Genomic DNA, 25259 nt, shown 5'->3' with positions numbered 1-25259 from the left:
AAAGCTAGTAAGCAACCCTGGATAAATGACAGCATTCGCAGCCTAAAAAGGGAATGCGGAAATGCAGGAAAGCAGAGCGCAGATGGAAGAAATCCAGTCTCCAAGTCCATTACCTCAGTCTGAAGGATTTATTAATTAACTACAATAACACGGTTAAGGATGCGAGAACACACTATTTTTCTGAACTCATTACTACACATAAACACAATCCCAGGTTTCTGTTTAAGACTGTGGATCAGCTGATAAACCCAACCCCTCCTTGTGCCTCAGCTGGAAGTAATGATGACTGTGAATTGTTTTTATCTTATTTTACCAATAAGGTGGTGTCAATCAGAGCCTCTATTACCCCCGTGGCCTCTTACTCAGAGGTTCCTCACCAGCAACAAGAGAGTTTTAACCAGTTTTATCCCATCGACTTGTCTGAGCTTTTAAAAACAGTATCACAAATGAGAGTGTCCTCCAGCCCACTTGATGTAATACCTACAAAATTTTTACTTAAAGTAATAGATTCTGTTGGGCCCCATTTGATCTCTGTTTTCAACAGCTCCCTATCTACTGGTTGTGTCCCTGATTATTTTAAAACGGCTTGCGTGAACCCACTTTTAAAGAAACCTGGTTTAGATCCCTCCCTCTCACATAATTTTAGACCAATTTCAAAACTGCCTTTTATTGCAAAGATTCTAGAAAGAATTGTGTCCAACCAGCTGCTCACTTTACTGGAAAATAACAAATTATTTGAAAAGTTTCAATCTGGTTTTAGGAAGTACCACAGCACTGAGACTGCCCTGCTTAAAGTCACCAATGACCTTTTAATGTCTGCTGATGAAGGCATGTGCTCATTCCTTATACTCCTGGACCTTAGCGCTGCTTTTGACACCCTTGATCACAACATCATGTTAGACATACTGAGGCACTGGGTGGGGATCTCTGGTACTGCCCTAGAATGGTTTTCATCCTACCGGTCAAGTAGGAAGTTTTGCGTGTCTGTAAACAACTATGTCTCCTCATTCTGTCCAGTTAAATATGGTGTGCCTCAGGGGTAGGTCTTAGGACCCATTTTGTTTTCCTTGTATCTGCTTCCCCTTGGACATATTATCCATAAACATGGTATTTCTTTTCATATTTATGCTGATGACACACAAATATACTTGCCCGTCAGATCCACAGACCCTGGAATGCTGAGTTCACTTAACAACTGCCTTTGTGAAGTTAAAACATGGATGTCAAATAATTTCCTCCAGCTGAACTCAGACAAAACAGAAATCCTGGTCATCGAGTCCCAGCAGATGGCAAAACAAATACTGCCATCTGCTGGTTCCCTAGTAAATCACATTAAGCCTGTGGCAAAGAACCTTGGTGTTTGGTTTGATAGTAATTTAAATTTCGAGCAGCACACCACAAAGCTTGTTCAATCATGTTTTTATCAACTTAGAAATATAGCAAAAATTCGATCTATGTTAACTTTTAAGGACACCGAGACCATTTTACACGCCTTCATCTCATCACACCTGGATTATTGCAACAGCCTTTTCACCTGTTTAACCCAAAAATCTACTGATCAACTCCAGACTGTCCAGAACTCAGCTGCCAGGCTTTTAACCAGAACAAAGAAATATGACCACATTACTCCTATTTTAGCTTCATTACACTGGCTCCCAGTATGTTTTAGAATTGACTTTAAAATTCTATTGATCACTTTTAAAGCTCTTCATGGCCTCTCGCCTTGTTATATTTCTGACCTTTTAGTCCCATACGCACCAGCACGTACCTTGAGATCAGAGGTCTGTTGTCTGTTCCAGAGTCTCGACTGAAAACTAAAGGGGACAGAGCGTTTGCTGTCAGGGCCCCGAGGCTCTGGAACAGCCTTTTAAGTCCCTTCTTAAAACATACTTTTATAGGAGAGCCTTTCCCGATCTTATTTGACTTTATTTTATCCCTTTTATTTTATTGTATTTTACTAATTTTATATTGATCTGTATTTTAGTCTTTTCATGCTCTTATCTTGTTTTTTTGTATTATTCTTTACACTTGTTAAAGCACTTTGTAACTTGTTTTTGAAAAGTGCTCTACAAATAAGGATTATTGTTATTATTATATTGCCAAAATGGCATGATCCTTGTTTCACTGCGAAGCTTCGACTGTGAGATTGACAGTCGAATCAGGCTCCGCCCATCGAAGAATCGAATCTTCCACTACTCGGGGTCAGCCCTATCCTGTAGTATTAAAAAATGGAGGACGCTGTCATATTAGCTGTGTGATAATCATGGTGTACTGGAGGACAGACTGCACCAAAGAAGCATGATCTGCCAACAGTTATAAAGCAGGAGTTGATGGCACATGAAATGTAATGTACTGGCTGTCAAACAGATCATGTCGTAGCAAAGCAGTTTAGTGGCTGGATGTCTGCATACATTTGTTCTGCAGGTACACAAACTGAATTGAATGTCTGATTCTGAAGGATGTGTCTTGATCCAGGGGAGAAGGAGGAAAGCCTACAAATGATCAAATTGGCTGTTACACTATCAAATTACAATATGAAAAGCCTCATGTTTAATAAAACCAATGTGAAACATGTAAATAGTATCAAAAATTTGAATACCAGGTGCACTTTTCTCTTTATGACGAAAATATTATGCTTCAATAAAGTTAGCTAATCCTTCTGAAAGTACTGTGAGTGCCAATAACCACTCAGGGTGAAGCAAATCTGTTATCTTCATATCCAATCACTCTGGTCCTCCCAGTGGAGAACCTCTTTAAAGTCAGTCAACTTGTGTTTTTCAACGCACTACAGCGCTTTCAGCCACAGAGTTGATTCAGAGTGAAAGACTGCACAGCCTGCTCCTGCCTGCGCTGATAAAGGAAAAATGTCTTGAAGGGTGCACTGATAAAGTTCTGGGTCTAGACTGGAGAATAGCCTTCCACTCTCACTGTGAAGGAATGCAGAAAATGTTTGCACAACCCTCCTCTCTGTTGCAACACTGGCAGGCAAGGAGGGACGTAACTGTGTCCAAGTCTGTGTTTGGCTGGGACAGGGAGCTGTGGGTGCGCCTGTCCAAGACGGTCCACAGTCTGGCTCTAATCAGAAACCAGCTGCTGATAAAAACTGAAGCATGTTGAAGATTCAGTGCTTGGCCAATGACAAAAAACTGATACATTTTATAAAGGGTAAAGTTATGTAGGTAAGGAAACCTGTAACATCGAGATTCGTGGAGTTAAGGTTACATTTTTAGGTAACCATTTAGTTTTAAAGCAAAACAGAATCATTCAGTTGTTCCATGACTGTTATGTTTGTGTCCAGCGCTGTGCAGGAACAGCCAGTAGCACAACATGTCAGAGTCATCTCAGACTGTGGAGACAGGAAACATTGGGTTCAAGAGTCAGAGAGGAGGATGACGAGTGATGTCACAGACGTATCATATTGTGTGAAACCTTACATTGCTAGCCAAACAGGACGCCTGTATGATGCTACATTAACAAATTAAAACACCTCAAGCGGCAGCCAAGAATTGGCCTTTTAAATGTGTGTCTGTCTAAGTTTAGTGTTGTTTGTTCATATTTAAAAAGATCAGATGTTGATCAAAGTGTTTAACATTGAATCTGAGAATCCAATTAAAGTGAAACTTGATAGATACAAAAAAAACAAAAATACAGGTAAAAATACAGAAAGCCTAGCACACATCAAATACAGAATTTCAGCAAGCCTGTAGTCACAACATTAGTTTGGACTCAAAAGCATTGGACAAACGGTGGGTGTTAAAATGGGATTTAATAGTGTTGTCTGTCAGTTTCCAAAAGTAGAAATGCTCACATTTATTACCTGTTTCATGTACCTACTTTATCGAGTACTATATTTCATTTGGTTTATAGTTTTGCTCTAGAAGCTAGATCCTGCGCTAATGCTCATACAAAATATAAATTGAAACCAGAATAAATGTCATGCATATGATACAGAACTACCTCTGGCTTATATAGGACAGCATAACATTAACTTAACATAAGGCTATCTGTTGGTGTAAGTGGTGTACAGTAGCAGTATTCCCATGACAAGAGTGCCATGAATGCATCCATGCAGGTCTCTAGGAACGTGTAGCTGTCATGCAGGCTGTGCTCCAACAGGCACAGCACAGCCACTAAAAATAGTCCACAAGGTTTAAATTTAGGTTAAAATGTGTTTTGTGCAGAGGGCGCTGCTGTTGGATTCAGAGCTACTTCTGCCATCTTGTGGTGCAACTGCAGTGTGAAGCAGGGTCCTGTTAAAAAGCCTCAATCAGGGGATCTGACGCCTGTTCAATGAGGAACATTTGATGCATGAGCACGGGAAGAATTTGCGCATGGTGTGCATGCACCTCCTCTGGTGTGCACTATACTGGAGGTGCGTGTGTGGTGTGACAGGAAGAGGAAGAGAAGCTGCCTGGAGGGGAATGAAAGCGAATAAGGAAGGAGGGGAGGGAAGAGAGAGCGACACTGAGACGCAAGCGAAGCTGTTCGGTGAGAGCAGGAGGAGGAGGGAGCGGGGGAGGATGAGGAGAGGAGTAGTGGAGGAGGTGCAGGAGACCACCATGAGATCCAGGGTGTGAAGGCGAGGGAGCGGTACCATTCAGCAGGAGGGATGCTTCTCACGCTGCTTTTCTACCTGCGAGTTAAAGGTAGGGGGTCTGGGGTCGGCATGGGTGATGCTGTCACTGCAATTGGATAGTGTCAGGTCATCTGAGGTCTGTGCCGGGAGAGAGCGTGTCGGGCTCACTTGAAAGGGTGAATGGGAAGTGAGCTGAGGTGAGGTGAGCTGGTTTGCTCTTTATCTGTTGATGACATCATTAGTATTCACCCAGTGAAGGAAATAGGTCACTCTGATGAGACGTGCTTCTTCTTGTTGCATCCTGTAGTTTAAAGGCAAACAGAGCATGAACAACATCCATTTTTTTTCACACGGTCAGTTAGGCTCCACAGTGAGTCTTTCATCTTCACATCAGCAGCTGCATCTAAATCGAACATCTCCAATTTTTTTCCTTGCTGGGAGCATGTGAGGCTCTCCTCTGTCAGCTGCATACTGTCAGCCCTGACAGCGTGTGCCTCCTGGTTCTTCTCAGTACCATGGGAGCTGCTGATTGGGATCTTTGTAACAGATTTAAAACGCTCAGTCTATCCCTCTCCTTAGGGAAGGGACTAGTAACAATGTTAGACTCAGAATATCTCCTTCTGTCTGTTGATTTAAGGGTGGTGTGGCTTTTATTAACGATGCCCAGCAGTCTGAAGCATCACTTAGGTAGAATATACTCAACTCTACATAATGTTCATCGCTGTAATGAGTTATTTAAAATCATAACAAATTGACAGAGGGAGTGAAGTGTTACTTTATTATGATGCATGATCGACATTTTTAGGGTCTCTATCAGAATGTGGAGTTCACTCAGTTGTGATGAAGATTACTCAGCTGTAATCATGAGAGTGCCATACTTTCATGTGAAGTGGTAGAAAGGTCAAGAAAAAGCTAGTAGGGAGACCTTGTTGGGAATCTTTGTTTTGTCAAAATCCTCAAATGTCTTGTTTCGTCCGACCAACAGTGGAAAACCAGAATAGATTCAATTTGCAATAATTTAAAAGAGAAAAGAAGTATTACCCAATTGGAAGCAGCTAATTACTGAATGAATCATTATGAACAATTCATTTTCCATCAGTTGAAATAACTGATCAATGATTTCAGTATCAGGATATCAGTAGAGTATATCCTGTGGAAAATTGCTTTAGTTATTTAGTTATTACGGTGAATGAAATTAATCAAAGACAAAATAAAATGCAAAACACTTGGTGTTTGCAGCCTCAAATGTGAAGACTTGATGTTTTTCTCTGTTACCTCGGGAAAGAAATGAGCAATGTGAAGGCATCTCTTTGGCTTTTGGAACATGTGGCAGTCATTTGTCATTTCTTTAGACATTTTACAGAGTAAATGACCAAATAGATGATACGTGCATGAGTGCAAATGCACACACTGTCTAAAGACACAAAGAACTATTTAGAAAGAAAAGAAATGACCTGGTTTCCAAATCCAGCCTGAACAATATATATCATATACGTATATAGTCTTATAAGGTTAATCGTCACTTGTGGTAGACTGGAGGAAAGAGGCCAGATAAATCAGCAACCAGCTGAAGACGAACCCCTTCACACTACACACACAGAACTTCTATTCAAATATTTAAAAGTAGAATAAAATGAAAACAATATATACAGTTATTTATATACATATATTACTCAAAGGTAGTGGTCTCATAATCATCACACATGTCTCCTCTCTCATTGTAGTCTGACATGGACACGGATTAAGCATCCTGAGGCTACACGCTTCAATAGATAAAGATTTTATTGGATGAACTTGATGTGCTCTCTTTGGTCTTTTTTTCTGATTGCCAAACTGGAAGGCTGTTCTGGAAGCTTTGTCACATTTCTCCTAAACTATCCACCGTCACAGCGTTCCCAATATGCCGTGCAGTTCTTTATCTAATGAGGTTTGAAATGTTTACGAAGTAACTCACATTATCATCTATATTCTCTAGTAAATTTTTCCCGAGTGAAATTTTGAGTTTGTTGAATGTAGTCTGGCTGTTTGAGGCCGGTAAAAAACTTTCAGTTGTTTTCATGTTGATGTTTTTTCTGTGTGAGTGTATGTGTGTGTTTCAGCCATACAGAGGAAGCGCAGGTTCATAGATATATAACTGATTATATAACTGCACTGGTGAGTCCAGCTTTCACAGATCAATGCACATCTTTTATTTAGTGTGTGTTTAGAGAAGATGTGCAGGAATGGAAATAGTTGCTTCCTGCCTGTGGCAACTCCAACAGCATGGGCTGTTAAACTAAACCACATGGCGATTCAGGACATGATCAATCAGTGACCCTAACACAGGCCTGTCAGTACACACACACACACACACACACACACACACACACACACACACACACACACACACACACACACACACACACACACACACACCACTAGAGATGGAGTGATATGCTAATTGAATACTGAGATCTAAACACCCCAGCTCAAGTTTGCAAAGTGCAATCGCCCAAAAACTATGTCCTAGATTTTCTTTGGTCGTGCATCTACATTTTTTATGATTAGGTCACACCCTGCTCCATGTCTAGTTCATAAAACATGCTGGCTTTCTGCTGCACCTGGAAAAACAAGGTTTGTCAGGAGCACCGTGAAGAATTCCATACCTACAGAACATTGTTCTGCTTCTATATGTAGTTTAAAAGGCTTGAAACGAGGGAGCTGTAAGGTTAACAGCAGTACTCTAAACACACAAGTCTGATTATAGAAGTGCTTTTATGTTTTCAAAGAACCCTTAGCAGAACGAGGCAGCGTAAATGTTTGAGGCAGAATCAAATACACAGACATGCAGTTACAGTATACACTACAGTGTTGTCTTAGAGGACTAGTGAAAGTCACATTATTATGTTCATGAAAACATACAGCAGAGGATGAGGAGCTTCTATCCCCAATCCTAAAAACAAAAAAGCTGAGCACATGTGCGGTCCTCACACCTGATGGCATTACCTACTTTGTGAGGACTTACACATACAGAGAGGGGGCAGACAAGAGGATGAAGGAGGACAGAGGACGAATAGTAAAATGGAGCCTGAGGATAGTGTGGATAGTTTAATGAGAGCAACTTTATATGAAAACATAGAAACAGGTAGAGAAAGTGAAATTTTGGTTGTTTGTTGTAAGCATGAGTTAGCCGAGTGGACAGCAGAACAGATCTGAACGTTTAAATAAATAGAACTAGAACACTAAAAACACAAAGAGGAAGGTTCTGGAGGGTGCTGGCAGTCAGTGGAACAAATAACAGTTGGACGTCCTTTAAATCTGTATGCACACCAACGCTGTAGAAATTTTAAATTCATATGATTTACAGGAGATTGCACGTAAAAAAACAAAAAATAATGCTAGAACTAAATTACATTTTCTAAATAAGGCTTTCAAAAATTTAATTGTGGGACACGAAAACTACAACCCACAGATATTATTGCTAACACTTGGATTGTTTTAACCTTAAACCAATTTGTTGTCTAATAGTGATGGTGACCAGTCAATTAAAACACTAAAATATTACCAAAAAGGCCTCCCTCTGGTGCAAAATGTTAACAGTTTTCTTCCCTCCTTGGGGTATTAATCACTCCAACAACCATAACGAGGTTATTAACCTTGTGTTGGTGGTTTAGGGTCTCTCAGTGAGGGATTTAATATCTTGACTTTGAATGTTGTCCTGAATTCTTTGTTCGTTCACAGATTAACGGATTTAGCAGCCACTTCCGTCAGCGAACAGAAAAGTATCCAATATTGGATACTGTGAGTGAGTGTCTGTCTGTATCAGCAGATTTTGGCTTCAGTGCCCGCTTTAGGAGAAAGAAGTGATTCCCTAGGTTGCCATGCTTGTTACAGTTTGTGTTCTCGTCCACACCTCAGCTCTCAGTGGTCTGACATGGATGCAGGTGTCACCTAGAGCGGCTGACTCATCAACATGTGTAACAGACCTGTCTCCGGTCCAGAGGATCCCACACGCTGAATGTATGCCTGCCATACAGTATGTCCGAGTCTGCCGCCTCCACTGTCCCTTCCAGAAAACCCCTAAGGTCCTTATAAGCCTCTACATGACTCCGAAATCCGGATCAAATTTCAGAGATAGCAACTTTTAAATTGGACGCCTTCCTAATTTCATGCACCTACACAATGTCTGTCCTCTTCGTCTTTGTCTGGAACACAATGATTAAAGGGACAATTGAATAAATGCTTTAATTAAAAGTCAAATTAAGTAAGTTAGTCACACCAGTGTTGGCCATCCCCTATCACAGAGGTCTAATTGTGTCTAAAAAAGCCTCAGGGCTGATTCATTGATCCCTCTCAGCTTCTTTAGAAGTGGAAGCCTGTAATAACCTCTTTATATAATGACCCCCAACAATTGGCAGCAGGAACTAAGTGTCCAGAAAATAACTTGGCAAAAGTTAACAAGTCCCATAGACCCTGACAGGAACATGGCTAGATGCAGATCACACACTGCTGATTGCAGCTGATTCCTCAAGAACCCATTGGAAACATATAGTTCAGCATATTCCCAGTATTCCCAGTCTTGTGCTTTCTCTCTCTCTCTCTCTTTTTTTTTTTTTGAGGGGTAATTAAGGGAGGGGGCCGGGTGTTGTTGGTAGCCACTTGCTGCTACTTCCCTGCGAGTGAGAGGAACAATGTCTGGAAATGAGTCAAGCCCTCGTAAATGTCCTGTCCTGGAGAGATATGGTAGTACCACCCTGTTCTCCTGCAACACGTCTCCCCACATAAGCTACAGTATACCAGGCCATCCACTCTTATTTATACCTTCCACGGACAAAATGGCAGGACTGTGCGCGTTGGCCTTTGCATCTGGAGGTGTAGTATTATTTTGATTCATCATCTAAGAAAGTGTTTGACTTGTCTGCTCTGTTCCTTCAGTCTGCGTCTTTCTTTCTCTCATTCTGGCACCTTGGCAGAAAAATGGGGCAATGCAACACTCGTGGATCTCCAGAGGGGGATGTTGTAATAGGTCAGCTCTTTGAAGGTCTGCTAGTCAAGTGCAAGTGGTGTGTTGAGAGCACATTTCTGAGACTGCTGCGTTTGTGGTCCACGTCACCTTCAGCCTGCGGGGACGATCCCAGCAAGATGTAAACAAGACCTTCCAGAAATTGTTTTTTAATTGGACGCAGTGAGCAATAACATCTGCTGTAACCAGAGGGGATTCATTATCTGTGTTGGAATTGATAATCTGATTATTATGGGTAGCACATGAAAGAATAGATAGGGAGAAATCCCACTGGTGTATCTATCTTTAGTTGTGATCTCCCTTGTCAATCTGATGTGACTTGTAATGTCCCTTCAAAGTCACATCAGACTGACTTTGAAGGGACATTACAAGTCATCATGAAATCACTCTGTTCGTTTGTGCTCATCTGTTTGCCTCAGATTTAACGTTACCTGTTCTCTCCTTCATGCCTTTGGCTCTATGCCACTTCCCTACAGCAGCACTCTTCCTCACTTCAGTCTCATTTTGTGTGTGAATTCACACTTCAGAACTCCAAGCTCATCTAAAGATGTGCTCCCAGTACACCTGGGGCCATGAGTCAAGTCGGGCTGTTGTTGTTATTTAAAACTTGGTTTGTTCTTTGAAGCAGCAGTTCTTTGAGGTTCAAAGAAAACACCACTGCATCAGTCCAAAATGTGAATATTTTTTCATTCTGAATTCTTTAACTTTAACCGCAACCCCAAATAAAGTTAAAACACCGAATTACCCACTACGTGATCAGAATAAAACATTTTAATAGTCCAAAAGCAGCATGAACAGCCGCTGATGCTCGTCATGTTTCCTGCATTCCTGTGATAGGCAGTGACCACTTCTCATTTCTACACATTTAAGGGGAAAACATTGACTCATGTATTCAAACTTCTTTTGTGTAACCACTCATCTGTTCATTCAGCACTCTGATTAAAGATGCCAAGCTAAGTGCTGCAATTTACCACTTTGTAAAAACATCTGTTGCAATTAATCATTTAATCACATGCACTGTATTTAGCATCTGACACTGAGGAAGTGTAGCATGGTGTGTAGGTCCACCTTCCTCCCACACAGTGCTCAGTGGCTCATTGTGTACCCCCCCCCCCCCTTACTCATCCACTGGTACGGGCACATGGGAAGAAATACTGAGTAACTATGGAAACACACCACAGTGATTCTCCAAGGCAGGCTGCATTTTCCTTTAAAGGCCTTGAGTTAACAGGATTAAAGAGAATTCACAGACGAGACCCCAAAGAGCACGGACTCTCTGAATCTCCCATCTGCTCGCTTTCACTCTGATCTCCTCTGCACTGACTCATCCTCGTGTAGACAGCAGAGGCCTTTATGGCGATGCCACGTCTGTGACGTCAGCCCTCTGTGACCGTATGCTGCTATTCTGACAGGAGTTTTGCTGTAGTGTTGTCCTTTAATCCTCAATTGGTACCTCATGTACCAAGTGTCTGTGTTTAAATCCCTTCTCTGTGACGGCCTTTTTGAAGACAGAGATGAGCACAAGTTTTGGCTTGGACTCAATCTGCTTGTCGGTATACCTTGCCAAAAGAAAGTTTTTGTTTTTTTCCCGCTAGAATAATGTCAGTATTGCACATTGTAGCCAATAGCCAAAGCTGGTGATTCAGAAATAGCACATTCTTAGCTTAAACATTGAAGATGACATGAGGCTCACTGTTAAAACCATCTGGAACAAGACTTTACCCTAGGGCGTGAAGATTTAAACACCCATTGCTGAAGAGAAAAAAAGCAAATCTGATAATGTGTATCTGAAGAGTATGTTCAGCCGGGTTCTGCACAGCGGTGGAACCATTTTTCAGAAAAAGGAGCCGGTGGGCTTTGTTGTTAAGATTCACTTTTATTTGCAGACAATGTCATCCTGACTTCCTCGCAGCTAACTAATAATAGCGGGTATATGGTGGGCTGTGGCTACCATAGCAACAGAGGCAAAAAAAATGACTGAGTGGAGGAGGATATCACACCCATCACTGGAGCAACCAACCAGACTGGAAGACTAGTGCAGACAGTGGGAGGCACTGGGAGAGCAGCTAGTGAATAATTAGTGGGAGCCAGTAGGGCAGCGCCTGATGTGGTTCAGCCAACCGGTTCACTTCATGCTGTGGTGATTTTCTGTGGCAAACTGCAAAAGGCAACACTTTTAACTTGGCTGATAATTTATTGATTTGTATGGCAGCAGGTTTATCAGTCAATGCTACTCTGTGCCCTTTAAAGGGCCACTAAACACCCATTTTACACATGAAGCTTGATTGTCACTGCTGCCTGCTATTCAGGCTGTCAAAAGAAGAAGGAGGAACTAAAGTCTGAGAAAATTGGTAATAAGACTTTTTACCAGAGTCTGTGGTACAAAGGAGGTGCATAGAGTTTAAAAGATGCGGATGTTTACGAGGCTGGAGGGTGTAATGAAAGATGCTATCAGATACTATGTAGGATCCAACATTTGAGGAATTTGACTGCTTCAGTGAGCATTATTTCATTTGTAGGTCTGCAGACTTGATGCAAGTAGCGATACTAAATCACCAGAGTACCCGTTCAAAGTATAAAACCGGCTTTGTTTCATTTTATATAACATTTTCCCATGAAAAGGCCAAAATAAACTGCGCTGTATGTGGGACTGAGTCTGAATAAACTCCAGTGTGTGTTCTTGGTGATGAAGGAACATATCACCCAGTGCAGCGGTGAGACTACCTGACAATAATGGAGCTCTATGGCTCAGAGGAAGAAGTGCTATCAGGCTGTGAGACACACTCAACACACAGAAAATACAGAATATCACCAGACTCATTCTTTGTGGTAGCTTCTTTGTGGTAGCTTCACTTCAGTGTTTTTAGGATTCATGGTCAGCAAAACTCAGCTTTAGCATTAGCTTACATGTGTGTTTAACATCCATTAAAAAATATATGATGTATCCCTTCATCACAGTTTGTTTGACGTCAGTTTAAGGGGCAGATGTGGATGTTTTTCGATTTGAGCTGTGAAGACGTTGTGATGAATGTTTCCCATTTGTTTTACAACAACTTTGTAGTGTTTGTAGCAGTTCTACAGTAAATTCCTTATTTATCATAACATCCCATCAGTGGTGGACAATGATCGCATTATGTCAAATATGTCTGACCCTGTCAAACTGATTTACTCCTCTTGATGTCCACCGCTGCTTGACGTGTGGTAGAAATTAAACTGTTCCGTGCAATGTAACACCCTGAAATCCAAATGCCCTGCTGCTAATAAAAAATATAATGGTAACTGATAATAATTCATCGTAATCATTCATGTGCTGAATTTAGATCACATCTACACACGGCAGTAAAATTTGGCCATGACTAAGTAACATGAACAACAGACATGTACATGTAATTGTAATTGTGCTCATTAAACCCTTTGACATGAGCGCTGGACCTTGGGCTGCCATTGTTGGTTGAACTTGTAGTTACGCTGTATATCACTAGTCAGAACCTCAAAGTGGCCAAATCATCACTAAACAGAAATGTTGCTAAACAATGCATTAATCAGCGTAAAAATTACATAAAATATAGTCTATAATCTGGTGACTGTGACACATCTGGCAGCTCAAATAGCTGAAGACTGTTGCAAAAACATGACTTCTATATGTATTCAGCGAATCTCTCATGAATCGTATATGGAGTACACGTACTTGTACACTTATCAGACCAGTGAATGAGTCCTGTACAAAGGAGGAGATGCATAACAACAAATTGGCATTCCTAGACGGTGGAGTCTGGACTTCCTCCGACTCTCACTATCCACTTAACAATTCAGGATTCTAACCTCGTACCAGCATGCAGAGAAAATGTTAGCAAACACGAGGCTAAACCAAGGGAGCAGAGGTACATCCAGACTAGGCAGTTGTTAAAATAGCAAACTAGGTCCAAAGGAAACGCCAGACCACACAGAAACTGGAGCCCCAACCCAAACAGGACCACGCTCATCCTCGATGTAGCTGGTAACTCTAACATGTACCAGAGGATTTGTGTCATACACGACTTTATGGTATTTTTCAAACCTGGCAACAAACTGATTAGTGGAGAAATGTAGACTGTGTGCAGTGAAATGCAGTTAGGAGACCAACATCTACAAATCCTAGATAGAGAGGATGGATGGTTTGAACCAGCTGTAAAGGAGGGCAGATACTCTCTACATATACTACATATTACTGGAGAAACCATTGTTGAACAGAGGAGAGTGACTCTGCATCCATAGGACACAGAGTCAAAAGGTTTATTTGTCAATGCCTTCCAAAAGCCAATCTAAGTTTCAAAAATAATTCATTATTTCTGATCTGGCAATCCTTTGGCTAGATTTTTTCTAGGTTTAGGAACAAAAACTAAGTTCAGAAAAAGATCATCACTGCTGTCATAAAACGGAAGCGAGCAGCGGTCACAGTTAAAAAGAGTTATGTTGTGAGTATGTTGCCACTTATCATGTAAAAACTAATCTGAGCATTTAAAAGTAACAGGCTAATGATGTTATGTCAACTTACTAATACTGTATATACAAAAGATAGCAGATTTACATATGTGGATCTATTTCTTATAATTGATAATCAGATTTAAATGATGAAGAACAGTCAGGTAATTATACATATTATCTTTCTTAATCATCTCTTTAGATCCACAGAATTATAAAATATAGCTAGTAACTAATTGAATTATCACACTAATGAATGTTAATAACGTGTCTGATAGGTTTGTTTTAACAGATCAGTATATTGATGACTTCCAGCGAACCTTTATTAAGAGTATAGAATGTTTTTTTTCGTTGTTTGATATGAGGACAGAGCCTCCCTGTTTCAGCACACTGCTGGGCGCCTTGTGTTTGCCCTGCAGTGTATAAATAGCCAACTACTTGGTCCTATTATAAATAGCACACCTCCGTGGTCTCATCTGAATAAAAGGCATTATGTAGCACTAATAAGCCATTCATCACTGGGAGGGAAGGAAAGGAAGGGATGGAGTTCTGCAGGAGAGGAATAATCGGGGAAGGGAGGGAGGAGGATGAAGGGAGAGGTTGAAAGGAGAGAGTAGAGTGGTGAGGGATGGAGTGGAGAGGGAGGCGGGCTCTGAGTGAGGGTATGTGTTTTTGTGTGTGAGCATGCGTGTATGCCGTAGAGAAACCTGATGGTCGTCTTCCCTCACTTGAACTCAGACTTCACACGAAGGCAGAGCCTCCGCATCTTTACCTCCATCTCTTCCCTGCCTCTTTGTTTTTACCACCTATAGTGTAGCACACCCCCTCCCCATTAGACCCTCACCATGTTGCTACTCTACAACTGTTTCCTCTCTCTCCTAGAATCGATCTATCGCCGCGGGGCCAGAAGATGGAGGAAACTCTACAGAGTCAACGGACACCTCTTCCAGGCCAAGCGCTTTAACAGGGTGAGTCTTCAAACCTCAATAATAACTGGGGAATACTGCAATTATGGCAAACTTTGTGTGTTTTAAAAATTGAAGATAACTTAACCCTAACTTATTTGCTGTATTCATGATCTTTCCCTAACATTAACCATCCTGTAGTTGCAGATACAACAGAAATGTAAAAATGTTGGCTGGACGTAATCCCTGGTTTTGCTTTGTGCTCCTATATCAGCCTACTTTTCTGTTGATAGGGTTTGTCGTGTGACACTTTTAAATCATAAACACATTTTATGACTTTGTAAGTGCCTGTAGACGCTCTGTGGTTCATCAGATCCTTCAGCACTGTGTTAATTATATTATTTCACTTTACCCGCATTTGCCTGTGCAGAGTACAAGTGGCTGTCTGTGTGGAGTGTACACTACAGTATGTCATAAACATACTGCAGTTAAATTATATATGACAGGTAATCAAGTCACCCCTCCAGCTAAGCTATCTGGATATGGATGCATAATTCATGGTGTCCCAGATATGGCTTGTTTAGCAGTTGTCTCATCTTAACACACACACACACACACACACACACACACACGTACGTACCTGAATGCACTTGTGAGCTTTCATCATTTTCCTGCCAACATGAGCTCAAGCTGCTCATACTGCTTGTCTGAATCAGGACTTAAGTGTTTAAAGTGTTCTTATTCTGTAAGCCACAATGGCCACTCTGGAAGGCAGAAGAAAAAAAGACATAAATGCAATTTCAATCTGGTCTTAAGTACCTAATGTGTTTCCTCTGACGGGGAAGAAAGAAGGTCAGGTTCTCTGCGTTGAAGCCTCTCCTTTTGTGAAGCGTAGTAGCTTTAGCCAGATCATATCCTATTGCTGTGTTTGTTTCTGCTGTTTGTCTAAAGGTCTAACATTTAAATAGCAAATACACAAGTCAGATTGCTTTATTTACCAGAATCCTGCAGCTGCTTTGCTATAAAAATGTATTTTCTAAGACTGCTTTTATATAAACAGCCAGACAAAGAAAATGCAGAGTACAGGTCAGTCAGCATACATGAATCTGAGACATGAAGGGAACAGCAACAAAAGAAAGCTAGCTTCAGACTCATCCGTCCATTTGCTTTTAAATCTGCATCTTGCTGACTCAGCACTTTGCACCAGCATCTACTCCCTGATGTAGTCATTACTACTGATGCACTGTGGAGCCTGGTGTGTTAATAATGTATATAATATAATAATAAATATAATAATAAAAGACATAGGTATACAGTTGTACATTCAGCTGGACATCATAATGACTGGACTGCTGCTCTCTACTTTAGGCTGCTTAGATGTCCAACTCCACTCTACCAGAGACAGATGTTTACATTCTGTGTCCCGCGTGTTGTCGGGTTTAGGCTGCTGAAAAGCTTACAGTTATAGTTCCACTCTTTTTTTCCTTTCTTTGAGTGAGATATGAAGATCAGTCTTATGTCTGCACGAAGCTGGAGTCAGAACGTGGTTAGCTTATCTTAGCGCAGTTTTCTTTAGAACAGTTTATTAGTTTTAACAAAGTGCTTTATAAACACAGTCAATTTACCCAGGTCTGCAGGCTGCCAGATACAGTCAGCTGGTTCTGGTCTCTGTACAGGCATCAAACCTGATGACCTCACTGTGACAACAAGACGCCAGAAAGCTGCATGCAGTCACTGCAACCAACAACTGTTACTCACCAAGAAGTCACTTCTAACACAAATCCACAAACCACCTAAAACTACTAATTGCATTTTTAGATAAACATTTCTGTATGTGTACAGATTAAACAAAGAAGAGCGAGATCAACCATCATGAACAAAGATCCAGCATGTTACTCAGTCAGCTTTAGAGGTGTTGCCAGTTGCCTGGCTAGCTGTTTTCTCTTACTTCCAGTCTTTATGCTAAGCTAGGCTAACCATGTGCTGCCACACACAGATCTGAGATTGACAGTCAACAAGTCATGTCTCTCTCTCGTTTTCACTATTTAAATAAGTACACCTTCTTTCCCTAACCTTAACCGGCTGCTCCGAGTCACCTGAACAGAACCGCAAAAAAGTTAATTGCACTTTAGTTGACAGGCTTCACAGATCATAAGAAAAGTAGTAGTAGTAGTAGATCATTAGTAAGTGTAAATGAGTTGCATATAGATGTAATTTTTCAGATTTCCATGGATTATGTTTTATTATAAATTCACATCTTAGCAGTGTTTGTTTTGTTAACCGGCTGGTTTTCAGACTGGGATTTCTCTGACTCTTGTTGCTATGCCAGCTTTGAGGCTTCTGGTTGGTTCACTATGTTGTCCTCAGCATATGAATAAGCTAAGGAGAAGTAGGTCAGGTTTCTCCTCCCTTCTCTCACTCCATCCCTCTCCTTCCTCTCAGTCTCACCACGTTTGTCTCCATATCTCTCCTCCCTCCTCTCCGTCCCGCCCCTGATGTAGCAGTGGAGAAAGCTGCTTTGTGGATCCCTGCCATTAGACTTAATGGGGTCTCTTTAGGTCATGTCTCCCACGCGATGAATCAGAATTCAGTCGCCCCCCGCCCCAGGCACTCCATTAGGGGGATGACTGACACCAGCCTCTCATTGTACAAGATAATCCAAACAAAAATTCACGCTGGTTCAAGCAAGCTGCTGAGAGGGGATGCGGTCATTCCTCCTACAGACTACAGATGTGTTTTCAGAGTGAGGAAGTGAAGTGATGGACGCTCACATATTTAGCTTTAGATGTTACGTTTTCAGTCTTTTTTCTGTTGAACAACAGCATATTGCAGAACCTCTCCATCTGGAAATTAGGTTTTTAAAAATGTAAGAATTTTACATTAACAAGTTAAGAGCAACGTGCATGCTTGTCCGAGGTATGTTCTCTTGGTGCTTTCTAGTTTAGTCTTCTTGACCCCCTTGTGGTTGATGATGCAGGTGAGTGGGAGAGAGAGTTGTTTCCTGTCAGTGTCTGACAGCAGCTTTTACTTTTCCGTCCTCAGCAGGGAGCAGCATTGTTAACACTGAACAGCAGTACTGTTCAGTGTTACCGGTCTCCTCCACCCAGGGATTCTGGGATTACGTTAGAACTACCAACTCTTACAAAAGTTAGCAGTGTGGAGATGTCCGGCTGGGCGAAGGACGTCACTGAGCAATAGACTGCTGTTTTTCACTTCCTGTGAATACTTGATTTATTTGCCTGCCTCACGTGAAGTTTAAATGTAAAACACAGAACTTCAGAAAATAAATCAGAAAACAGTGTTTGTAATATTCTCATTGTCATTTTCTTTAATGCATTGGGTCATATTGTAACACAACAGACAGATGCCATATGAGCATCATGTTTTACTGTTGATTTGAGGTGAATAATGAAGGCACTGAAGAAGAATGTTGCATTTTGCCAAGGTTTTTGTTCACAATGTTTTGTTGTTAAATCCAGGCTGCCTACTTTACACAATGCCCTAAAGTTTGTGTAGTTTGTGTTTAGTGCTAGTTGGCAAATGTTAGCATGCTAATACGCTGAGTTAAAATGGTGGACATGGTAAATATTACCTGCTAAACATGTTAGCATCCTGACATTAGGAGTGTACAGTACAGGACAGGCAGACAGACATGATAGCATGGCTGGGGACTTGTAGTCTTGTTGTTCATTACAAATCTAACAAGAAACTTCAAAGTATTGATCATGTTGATCATTGATTTGATACTGGGGCATATTTTTGTTGTGTGCTGGAATGCCCTGATTTCAATGCTCAGGTTGCTGCAGATGTGATTTGTTATTTTGCTCAGATGAGGTTTGTCTGTCAGAGGTGAATCAGACAGCACATCATTTCTCAGCATATTAGGCCGGTCCGTTTCCAGGCACCCATATGATCTGCAATGCTGTCTGCTGAGCTGAAGGGAGGACTGTCAATCGATAAAAGCCTTTCTCCTCTACTCATCCCTTTATTCCCAAACTGCAGACGTCTCCTGGACTCTGGACCTCCACAGTCAGCGCTTCCACATGACAAACACAGCTAGAAGACGGCTGCGCTGGTTTCAGTCTGGGGGCTGGTGTACAGTACAGTTTGACAGTTTCCCCAGAAATACAATGACTGAAGTATGTATGTTATCTGACTGATGTTCAGTTTCTGTTATTTCCTTGTGGGATTACATTTAACTGTTTTGCAGCACTGAGAAGTGGGGAGATGTCCAACTAGGTCAAGGACGTCACGGACAGACTTGTGGCTTTGAATTGCTTTGGGAATATATCCTTTCTTATAGGTGGAAACTGTCATGTATTTCCCACAGTGAAGTTTAAATATTCATTAAATTAATGTTTCTTAGAACAATAATTAATGATGGCATACAGTCATGGATTTTGTTCTTGATCCGAGATAATTACTGCATGTATTGGCATGGCAGGAGGATTTTGTCCAGTTGTTATGGTGGTTTGTGGTACAGAAGAATTGCTCCAGGACACTTTTTGTGTAACTGTTGATTTTCTCCTTAAAACTCTACCTGACTGCACTCTGAGTTTGGAAGGCCTCTTGTTAAGTACTGCCTGAAAGTGATGTTGAATTTCTTTATAAATGATCATTACTTCGCTGAATTACGTAACAGTCTGGTCTCCCAGGAACGCCGGTGCTTTCTGGACTCCTCTTTGGGAATCATTGGCTTAACAAAGCTAGAAAACAGTGTTGTCTATAAGTCTGTTGTCTGGATCAATAAGCGCTGAAGTTTCAACACACCGTTCAGTAAAAAGATCTTTGCAGTGATGCAACGATGTACAACTTGGCTGTCTTTAAAGAGCTCATTAAACTTACTTTCTGTGAGAAGCAGAGCATGGATAATTGTATCTGCCGTATAACAGCAACGGACAGATAGGGTCTAGTAGAAGCTTCACTATCATTAATCAGTGCCTAGTATTCACATCTTATCGTAAACATGATGGCCAGAGTAGTTAACAGCAGATGAAAAAGATTGTTGGTTAACTAATTGACAGTTTTTAACTTACATCTCATCAAATTTACAGTATTATTCTGTTTTACTTGTAACAATACTGAATAAATGTTACAAGTAAACTATACATACATGTCCATTTTAGTTGTTTCATCTATTATTTTCAAGCCAATTCTCCAGAAGACCACGGTGATGGCTCCAGTTGTGGTTCCTTGATTTGTAGCATGGCTCAAGAGATGGCAGTGTCTTATTGGATTAGATGTAAATGTAAATGCTCCGTATAGCGCCTTTCTAGTCTTTTTGACCACTCAAAGCGCTTTTACACTACATCTGCATTCACCATTCACTGACATTCATAAACTGAGCCTAAGTGCTCAAACAGAAACTAACATTCACACACATACACTGGCGGAACAACAACCCTCCGATTAACGGGCAACCCGCTCTACCTCCTGAGCCACAGCCGCACTGTCTTGCCTTGAAATGGATGAAGCCTAAAGACTTTGGTGATCCACTGACTTTCCCTGTAGCACCAGCATGGGGTTGTCTTGGCATGAAATAATCTACAGATATACATGCCAGAGGCTGAGTCTTGATGATTTTTGTGATCCCTGTCTTTTCATCTAGTGCCACCTACAGGTCAAACATTACATTTGTCTAGTATTTTGACTTACGACCAAATGCATTCAAAACACTTCATGAACCTCGGCTGTATTTAGTGGTAATTAGAAAATGTTTGCATGCTAATGTTATACATGCTGATGTTAGCTTTTAGCTCAAAGCACCACTTTGCCAAAGTACAGCTTAACAGAGACGTATCCTTGCATCCTGCCCATCCGGTCCTGTTTTACCGAGTTGAGAAGTCGTTCTTCAGCATGTAATGTGGAAACAACATGGACGTTTTTGTATAGTGTCTGGGTGATGCTTAGTTATGTATGTAGTGTTGTTATCCAAGCATGCTAAAACAGTTTCAAGTTTAATGATTTTGTCCCAGACTTGTTGCTGCACCACTATGTTCCCAAAAAATGCTAAAATATTGCTTTAGCTGACTTGTTATCAGAGTTAATGCTAATAAATAACTAATTATGTCCCCCTCCGTGGAGAGGTTACAACCTCATACCATATTACAAATTAAGTGTACAAAAAATGCAACAAACGAATGAATAAAAAAGCATTTACTTTCATCCCCCATGTTTCTGCGTGATATCACATCAACTCGGAAATTGATGTATCAAAATGTTGTTGTTCCAGCATGAGGGGGCATTCAAGTGAATTTTCTCAGTCGGGAACTAATTTTTCCGCCGTATGTTTTATTTATTATGCTATGCTTATCTCTGATAAAGAGCCTGTGGATAGGAAAGTGTTGTGACTGTCCGAAGCCTGGCGCCGTGACAGGCATCACTTCTTTTTACCTCAGGCTGCTGACTACTCCCAGGCTGTGTGTGCTGTGGTGGGAAGGGAACAGGCAAAAGTTTGTGATTAATTTATAAATGTACTCCTTAACCTCTGTGAGTTAGATTAGACTGACTGAAGGAAGCCTTTGAAGTCTTGCTGAAGCTTTTCCATGACAACAGAGCGCAGACTGGGACTCTTTGTTCGATACACTGACAACAAACACCCTGTGAATGAATGTCGTCGATACACTGAAGCACACACACTGCATCTTAAGTGTTTATTCTCCAGCGGGACATCTTGGTGACAGATTTATTGGTGTTCAGGGATGCTGGCCTACAAACTTAACATCCTTTGGTACTAATATAGCAAGGTACGAGACAAGCTAAAAAATAAACACAAAGAGAGAACCAATCAAAGAACAAACTCTGGAGACCATGTTATCTAACAGCAAGTGAGCTTCAGTATGTCTCAGCTTTACAGTAATGAGTGAAGGGAGGAGCCTGAAGTCTTCACCAGACATAATAATATACTGTATACAGGATAATAGTACATCAATGATAGAGCTGAGGCACTACAAGCAAGTCAGAAAACTATATTATAAACATAAAAATACATATTTGTAGTTTGGTGTAGCTTGGCCAGTTGACTGGATTCAACGACACAATCCATACAGACTCAACCATGATATTAAGTGATGCTGATTAGCAGAGTTTCAGGAGCGGGACCACACTTCAACCACGTCATCGCCAGCATTACCATAAATACCCACACGTCCTGACTTCTCTTCTTTGCTCTCGTATCCTGCCTCCCTCTCCCCCACCCCTTTCTCGGTCCTGCCTCCTGATCTCCTTCTTCCTCTCCATAGGGTTATAAGGGGGTCCGCCGTGGCTGGGTGCTACGGTGCATTTCCCTATCGTAGCTTCCCCGCAACGCCTCGAATGTCTATTCAGCAACTGCAAGCCTTGTACATCTTTCTGTTTCGATCATCAATAAATCACTTAATCGTACCTGTTGATTGTGTGGTCCTTGCTAGTTTAACTACATTTTCCTAATTTAAAAGACCTCTACAACAGAACCGAATCCTTTCTCTAGGAATATACTTCCAATAAATAATTAAAATTATTGATAAGATAGTGTAATCCAGTATTTATTTATATATCCAGTATATATTTTTCAGTGCAATTTTTACTTGGGTTTAAATGGAGCACTTATTGTAAGGACAACTGAACTAACTAAGAGTCTCAGAACTTTGTGTTTATTTTTCCTATGATTAGTACCAGATTACATACACTGCTCAAAAAATAAAGGGAACACTAAAATAACACATCTTAGATCTGAATGAATGAAATAATTTCATTAAATACTCCTTTCTTTACATAGTTGAATGTGCTGACAACAAAATCACACAAAAATTATCAATGGAAATCAAATTTATCAACCCATGGAGGTCTGGATTTGGAGTCACACTCAAAATCAAGGTGGAAAACCACACTACAGGCCGATCCAACTTTGATGTAATGTCCTTAAAACATGTGGCCTCCACATGCCTGTATGACCTCCCTACAACGCCTGGGCACACTGCTGATGAGGTGGCGGATGGTCTACTGAGGGATTTCCTCCCAGACCTGGACTAAAGCATCCGTCAACTCCCGGACAGTCTGTGGTGCAATGTGGCATTGGTGGATGGAGCGAGACATAATGTCTCAGATGTGCACAATTGGATTCAGGTCTGGGGAACGGGCAGGCCAGTCCATAGCATCAATGCCTTCCTCTTGCAGGAACTGCTGACACACTCCAGCCACATGAGGTCTAGCATCGTCTTTCATAAGGAGGAACCCAGGGCCAACCACACCAGCATATGGTCTCACAAGGGGTCTGAGGATCTCATCCAGCACAACAGTTTGTCCCATACACGGAGCTGCAGCACAGAGTCACGATGATTAACGATGCTTCACTCACCAAAGCAGGCTCTCTTCAGCAGAAAGGCGCAGCGGCGGCTTTTCCTCTGGGCAAACTTCTGGAGGACTGAAGTTTTTCAGAGAGCCCGCAGACTCGTTGCGGCCCCGCATTGCTGTTTAATATTTTCCACAGAGTTTAATAAACATTACGATCCGACCGTCACTGAGCTCGTAGCTGTTTCCTCCGCCTGTTTGTTGGGCAGCCGTGTTTAACCCTTTAAAGTAAGCTCAGTTTCACAGCATCGTCCAGATAACTGTGTCATGTTTTGCAATCCTCTCAGAAAGATGAAGATGAAGACAGGTACAGGATGGTCTCCCTCAAAGCCAGAGGTGCTTATCAGCTCACGCGCGGCACTGTCAGTGGTGAAGTGTCCATTTAATGTTAGCTTGCTGTTAGCGATGTTGCTAACCTGTTGCTATCTGCAGGCTAGCACGGCTCTCACACAGTACAGCACACAAAACTGTGTAGCAGAGTGACAAACTTATTATAAACCAGCCAGGCTACTGACTGACTGTATAATTATTAAATTACACCTTTCTGTCTGCTGCAGCTTGTGGATAAGTTACCTCCAGAGAAAAACACACGCTGGAAGCAGCAGGCTGACTCGTAGCTCTGCTCCGCTCTGCCTGTTAGGCCCGCCCCTTAACCAATCACAAGTTTAGAAAAGTGACAGGCATCTACATGAACGAATCGGAGGCCTCTCTTAAAAAAACAACCATGATCCATCACAGTTCAGGGTCAGAGGTTACTTAAAGTGATAGAGCCTAATATGACAACACCTACATGCTGGTAAGACATTTTAACTCAAACACAGAAGTTACATAATATCAGAGCAGGTTGTTCTGACCGCACCAGAGACCCAGCTGATCAACCTCCCGTCTGTAGTCCAACTCTTCACCGTCCCGGATGAGGCCGATGACCGTTGTGTCGTCAGGGAACTTCAGGAGTTTGACAGATGGGTCTCCTGAGGTGCAGTTTTTGGTGTAGAGGGAGAAGAGCAGTGGGGAGAGCACACACCCCTGGGGGGCGCCAGTGCTGATAGTCCGGGTGCTGGATGTGATGTTCTCCAGCCTCACCTGCTGACTCCTGTCAGTCAGGAAGTTTGTGATCCACTGACAGGTGGAGGCTGGCACAGTGAGCTGGGTGAGTTTGGTGCTGAGGATTTCTGAGATGATGGTGTTGAACGCCGAGCTGAAGTCCACGAACAGAATCCTTTCATGTGTCCCTGGAGAGTCGAGGTGTTGCAGAATGTAATGCAGTGCATTTATGTGCATTTATAGCGCCTCCTAGTGGTCAATTTGAATGAGACTTGCAGTGTATGTGTGAGGTCCTTATCTAGACATATCCTGCAAGTTTTGTGTTGATTGGACAAACAATTTGTATTTTGTAGCCTGATTTGCGTTTTATCCCCTGCAGTTTGTTTGCATTTATAGCGCCCCTGGGTGTTCGATTTGAATGAAACTTTCAGGGCATGTTTCATTTACTTATGAGGACACATCCTGAGAGATTTGTGATGATTGGAGAATGAATATGGGATTTATAGTGTAATTTCTGTAATGCTAAGCACCTTTCTTGCGCTTGTAGCGCTCCCTAGGGACGTATGTACAAACTGTCCAGGTATATCTGGGGCACCTATCTGAACATATCCTGTGAGTTTTGTGATGATCAGCCCTACGGTTGCTGATTTGTGGTCATTTATGTCCAGAGCCACGCCCCTTACAAAGTTCATTGGTCCACATCTTGAAAAGTAATTGAGATATCGACCTGCTTTATACAAATTTTAATAGGCTTGATCCAATGATGATTCACTGAAAATTTGGTGGCAATCGGAGCTACGGTCTAGGAGGAGATGTCAAAAATGTGATTTTCAAAAAATTCAAAATGGCGGTCCTTGAGGCTTTTTTGTAGAGCAAATCGAGCTGCAACTGTGTGAGAAATTTCAAGTCAATTGGACTTACGGTGTAAGGGGCATGGCCTTTC

The 25259-nt window shown here is 41.6% G+C and overlaps 1 protein-coding gene across 2 annotated transcripts in view; it reads left to right on the top strand.

Moving 5' to 3' along the window:
* The window catches only part of prkcz (protein kinase C, zeta), a 135591-nt gene that overhangs the window by 56811 nt on the left and 53521 nt on the right, over positions 1-25259 (top strand). Inside the window, exons 1-2 of one of the 2 annotated variants that reach the window (XM_038723449.1) lie at positions 9376-9427; positions 14922-15007. In XM_038723449.1, coding sequence (XP_038579377.1) covers positions 9391-9427; positions 14922-15007 — 123 coding nt within the window. In that variant the 5' untranslated portion in view covers positions 9376-9390. Of the gene's footprint in view, positions 1-9375; positions 9428-14921; positions 15008-25259 lie in introns of those variants that run through there. The other variant, XM_038723448.1, reaches the window with a different exon arrangement.

Source organism: Micropterus salmoides, unplaced genomic scaffold (assembly GCF_014851395.1).
Source record: "Micropterus salmoides isolate LMB-PRFRI ecotype aquatic unplaced genomic scaffold, ASM1485139v1 Ms_hic_scaffold_16, whole genome shotgun sequence".
NCBI lineage: Eukaryota > Metazoa > Chordata > Actinopteri > Centrarchiformes > Centrarchidae > Micropterus > Micropterus salmoides.
This window is presented reverse-complemented; position numbering and strand designations above follow the sequence as displayed.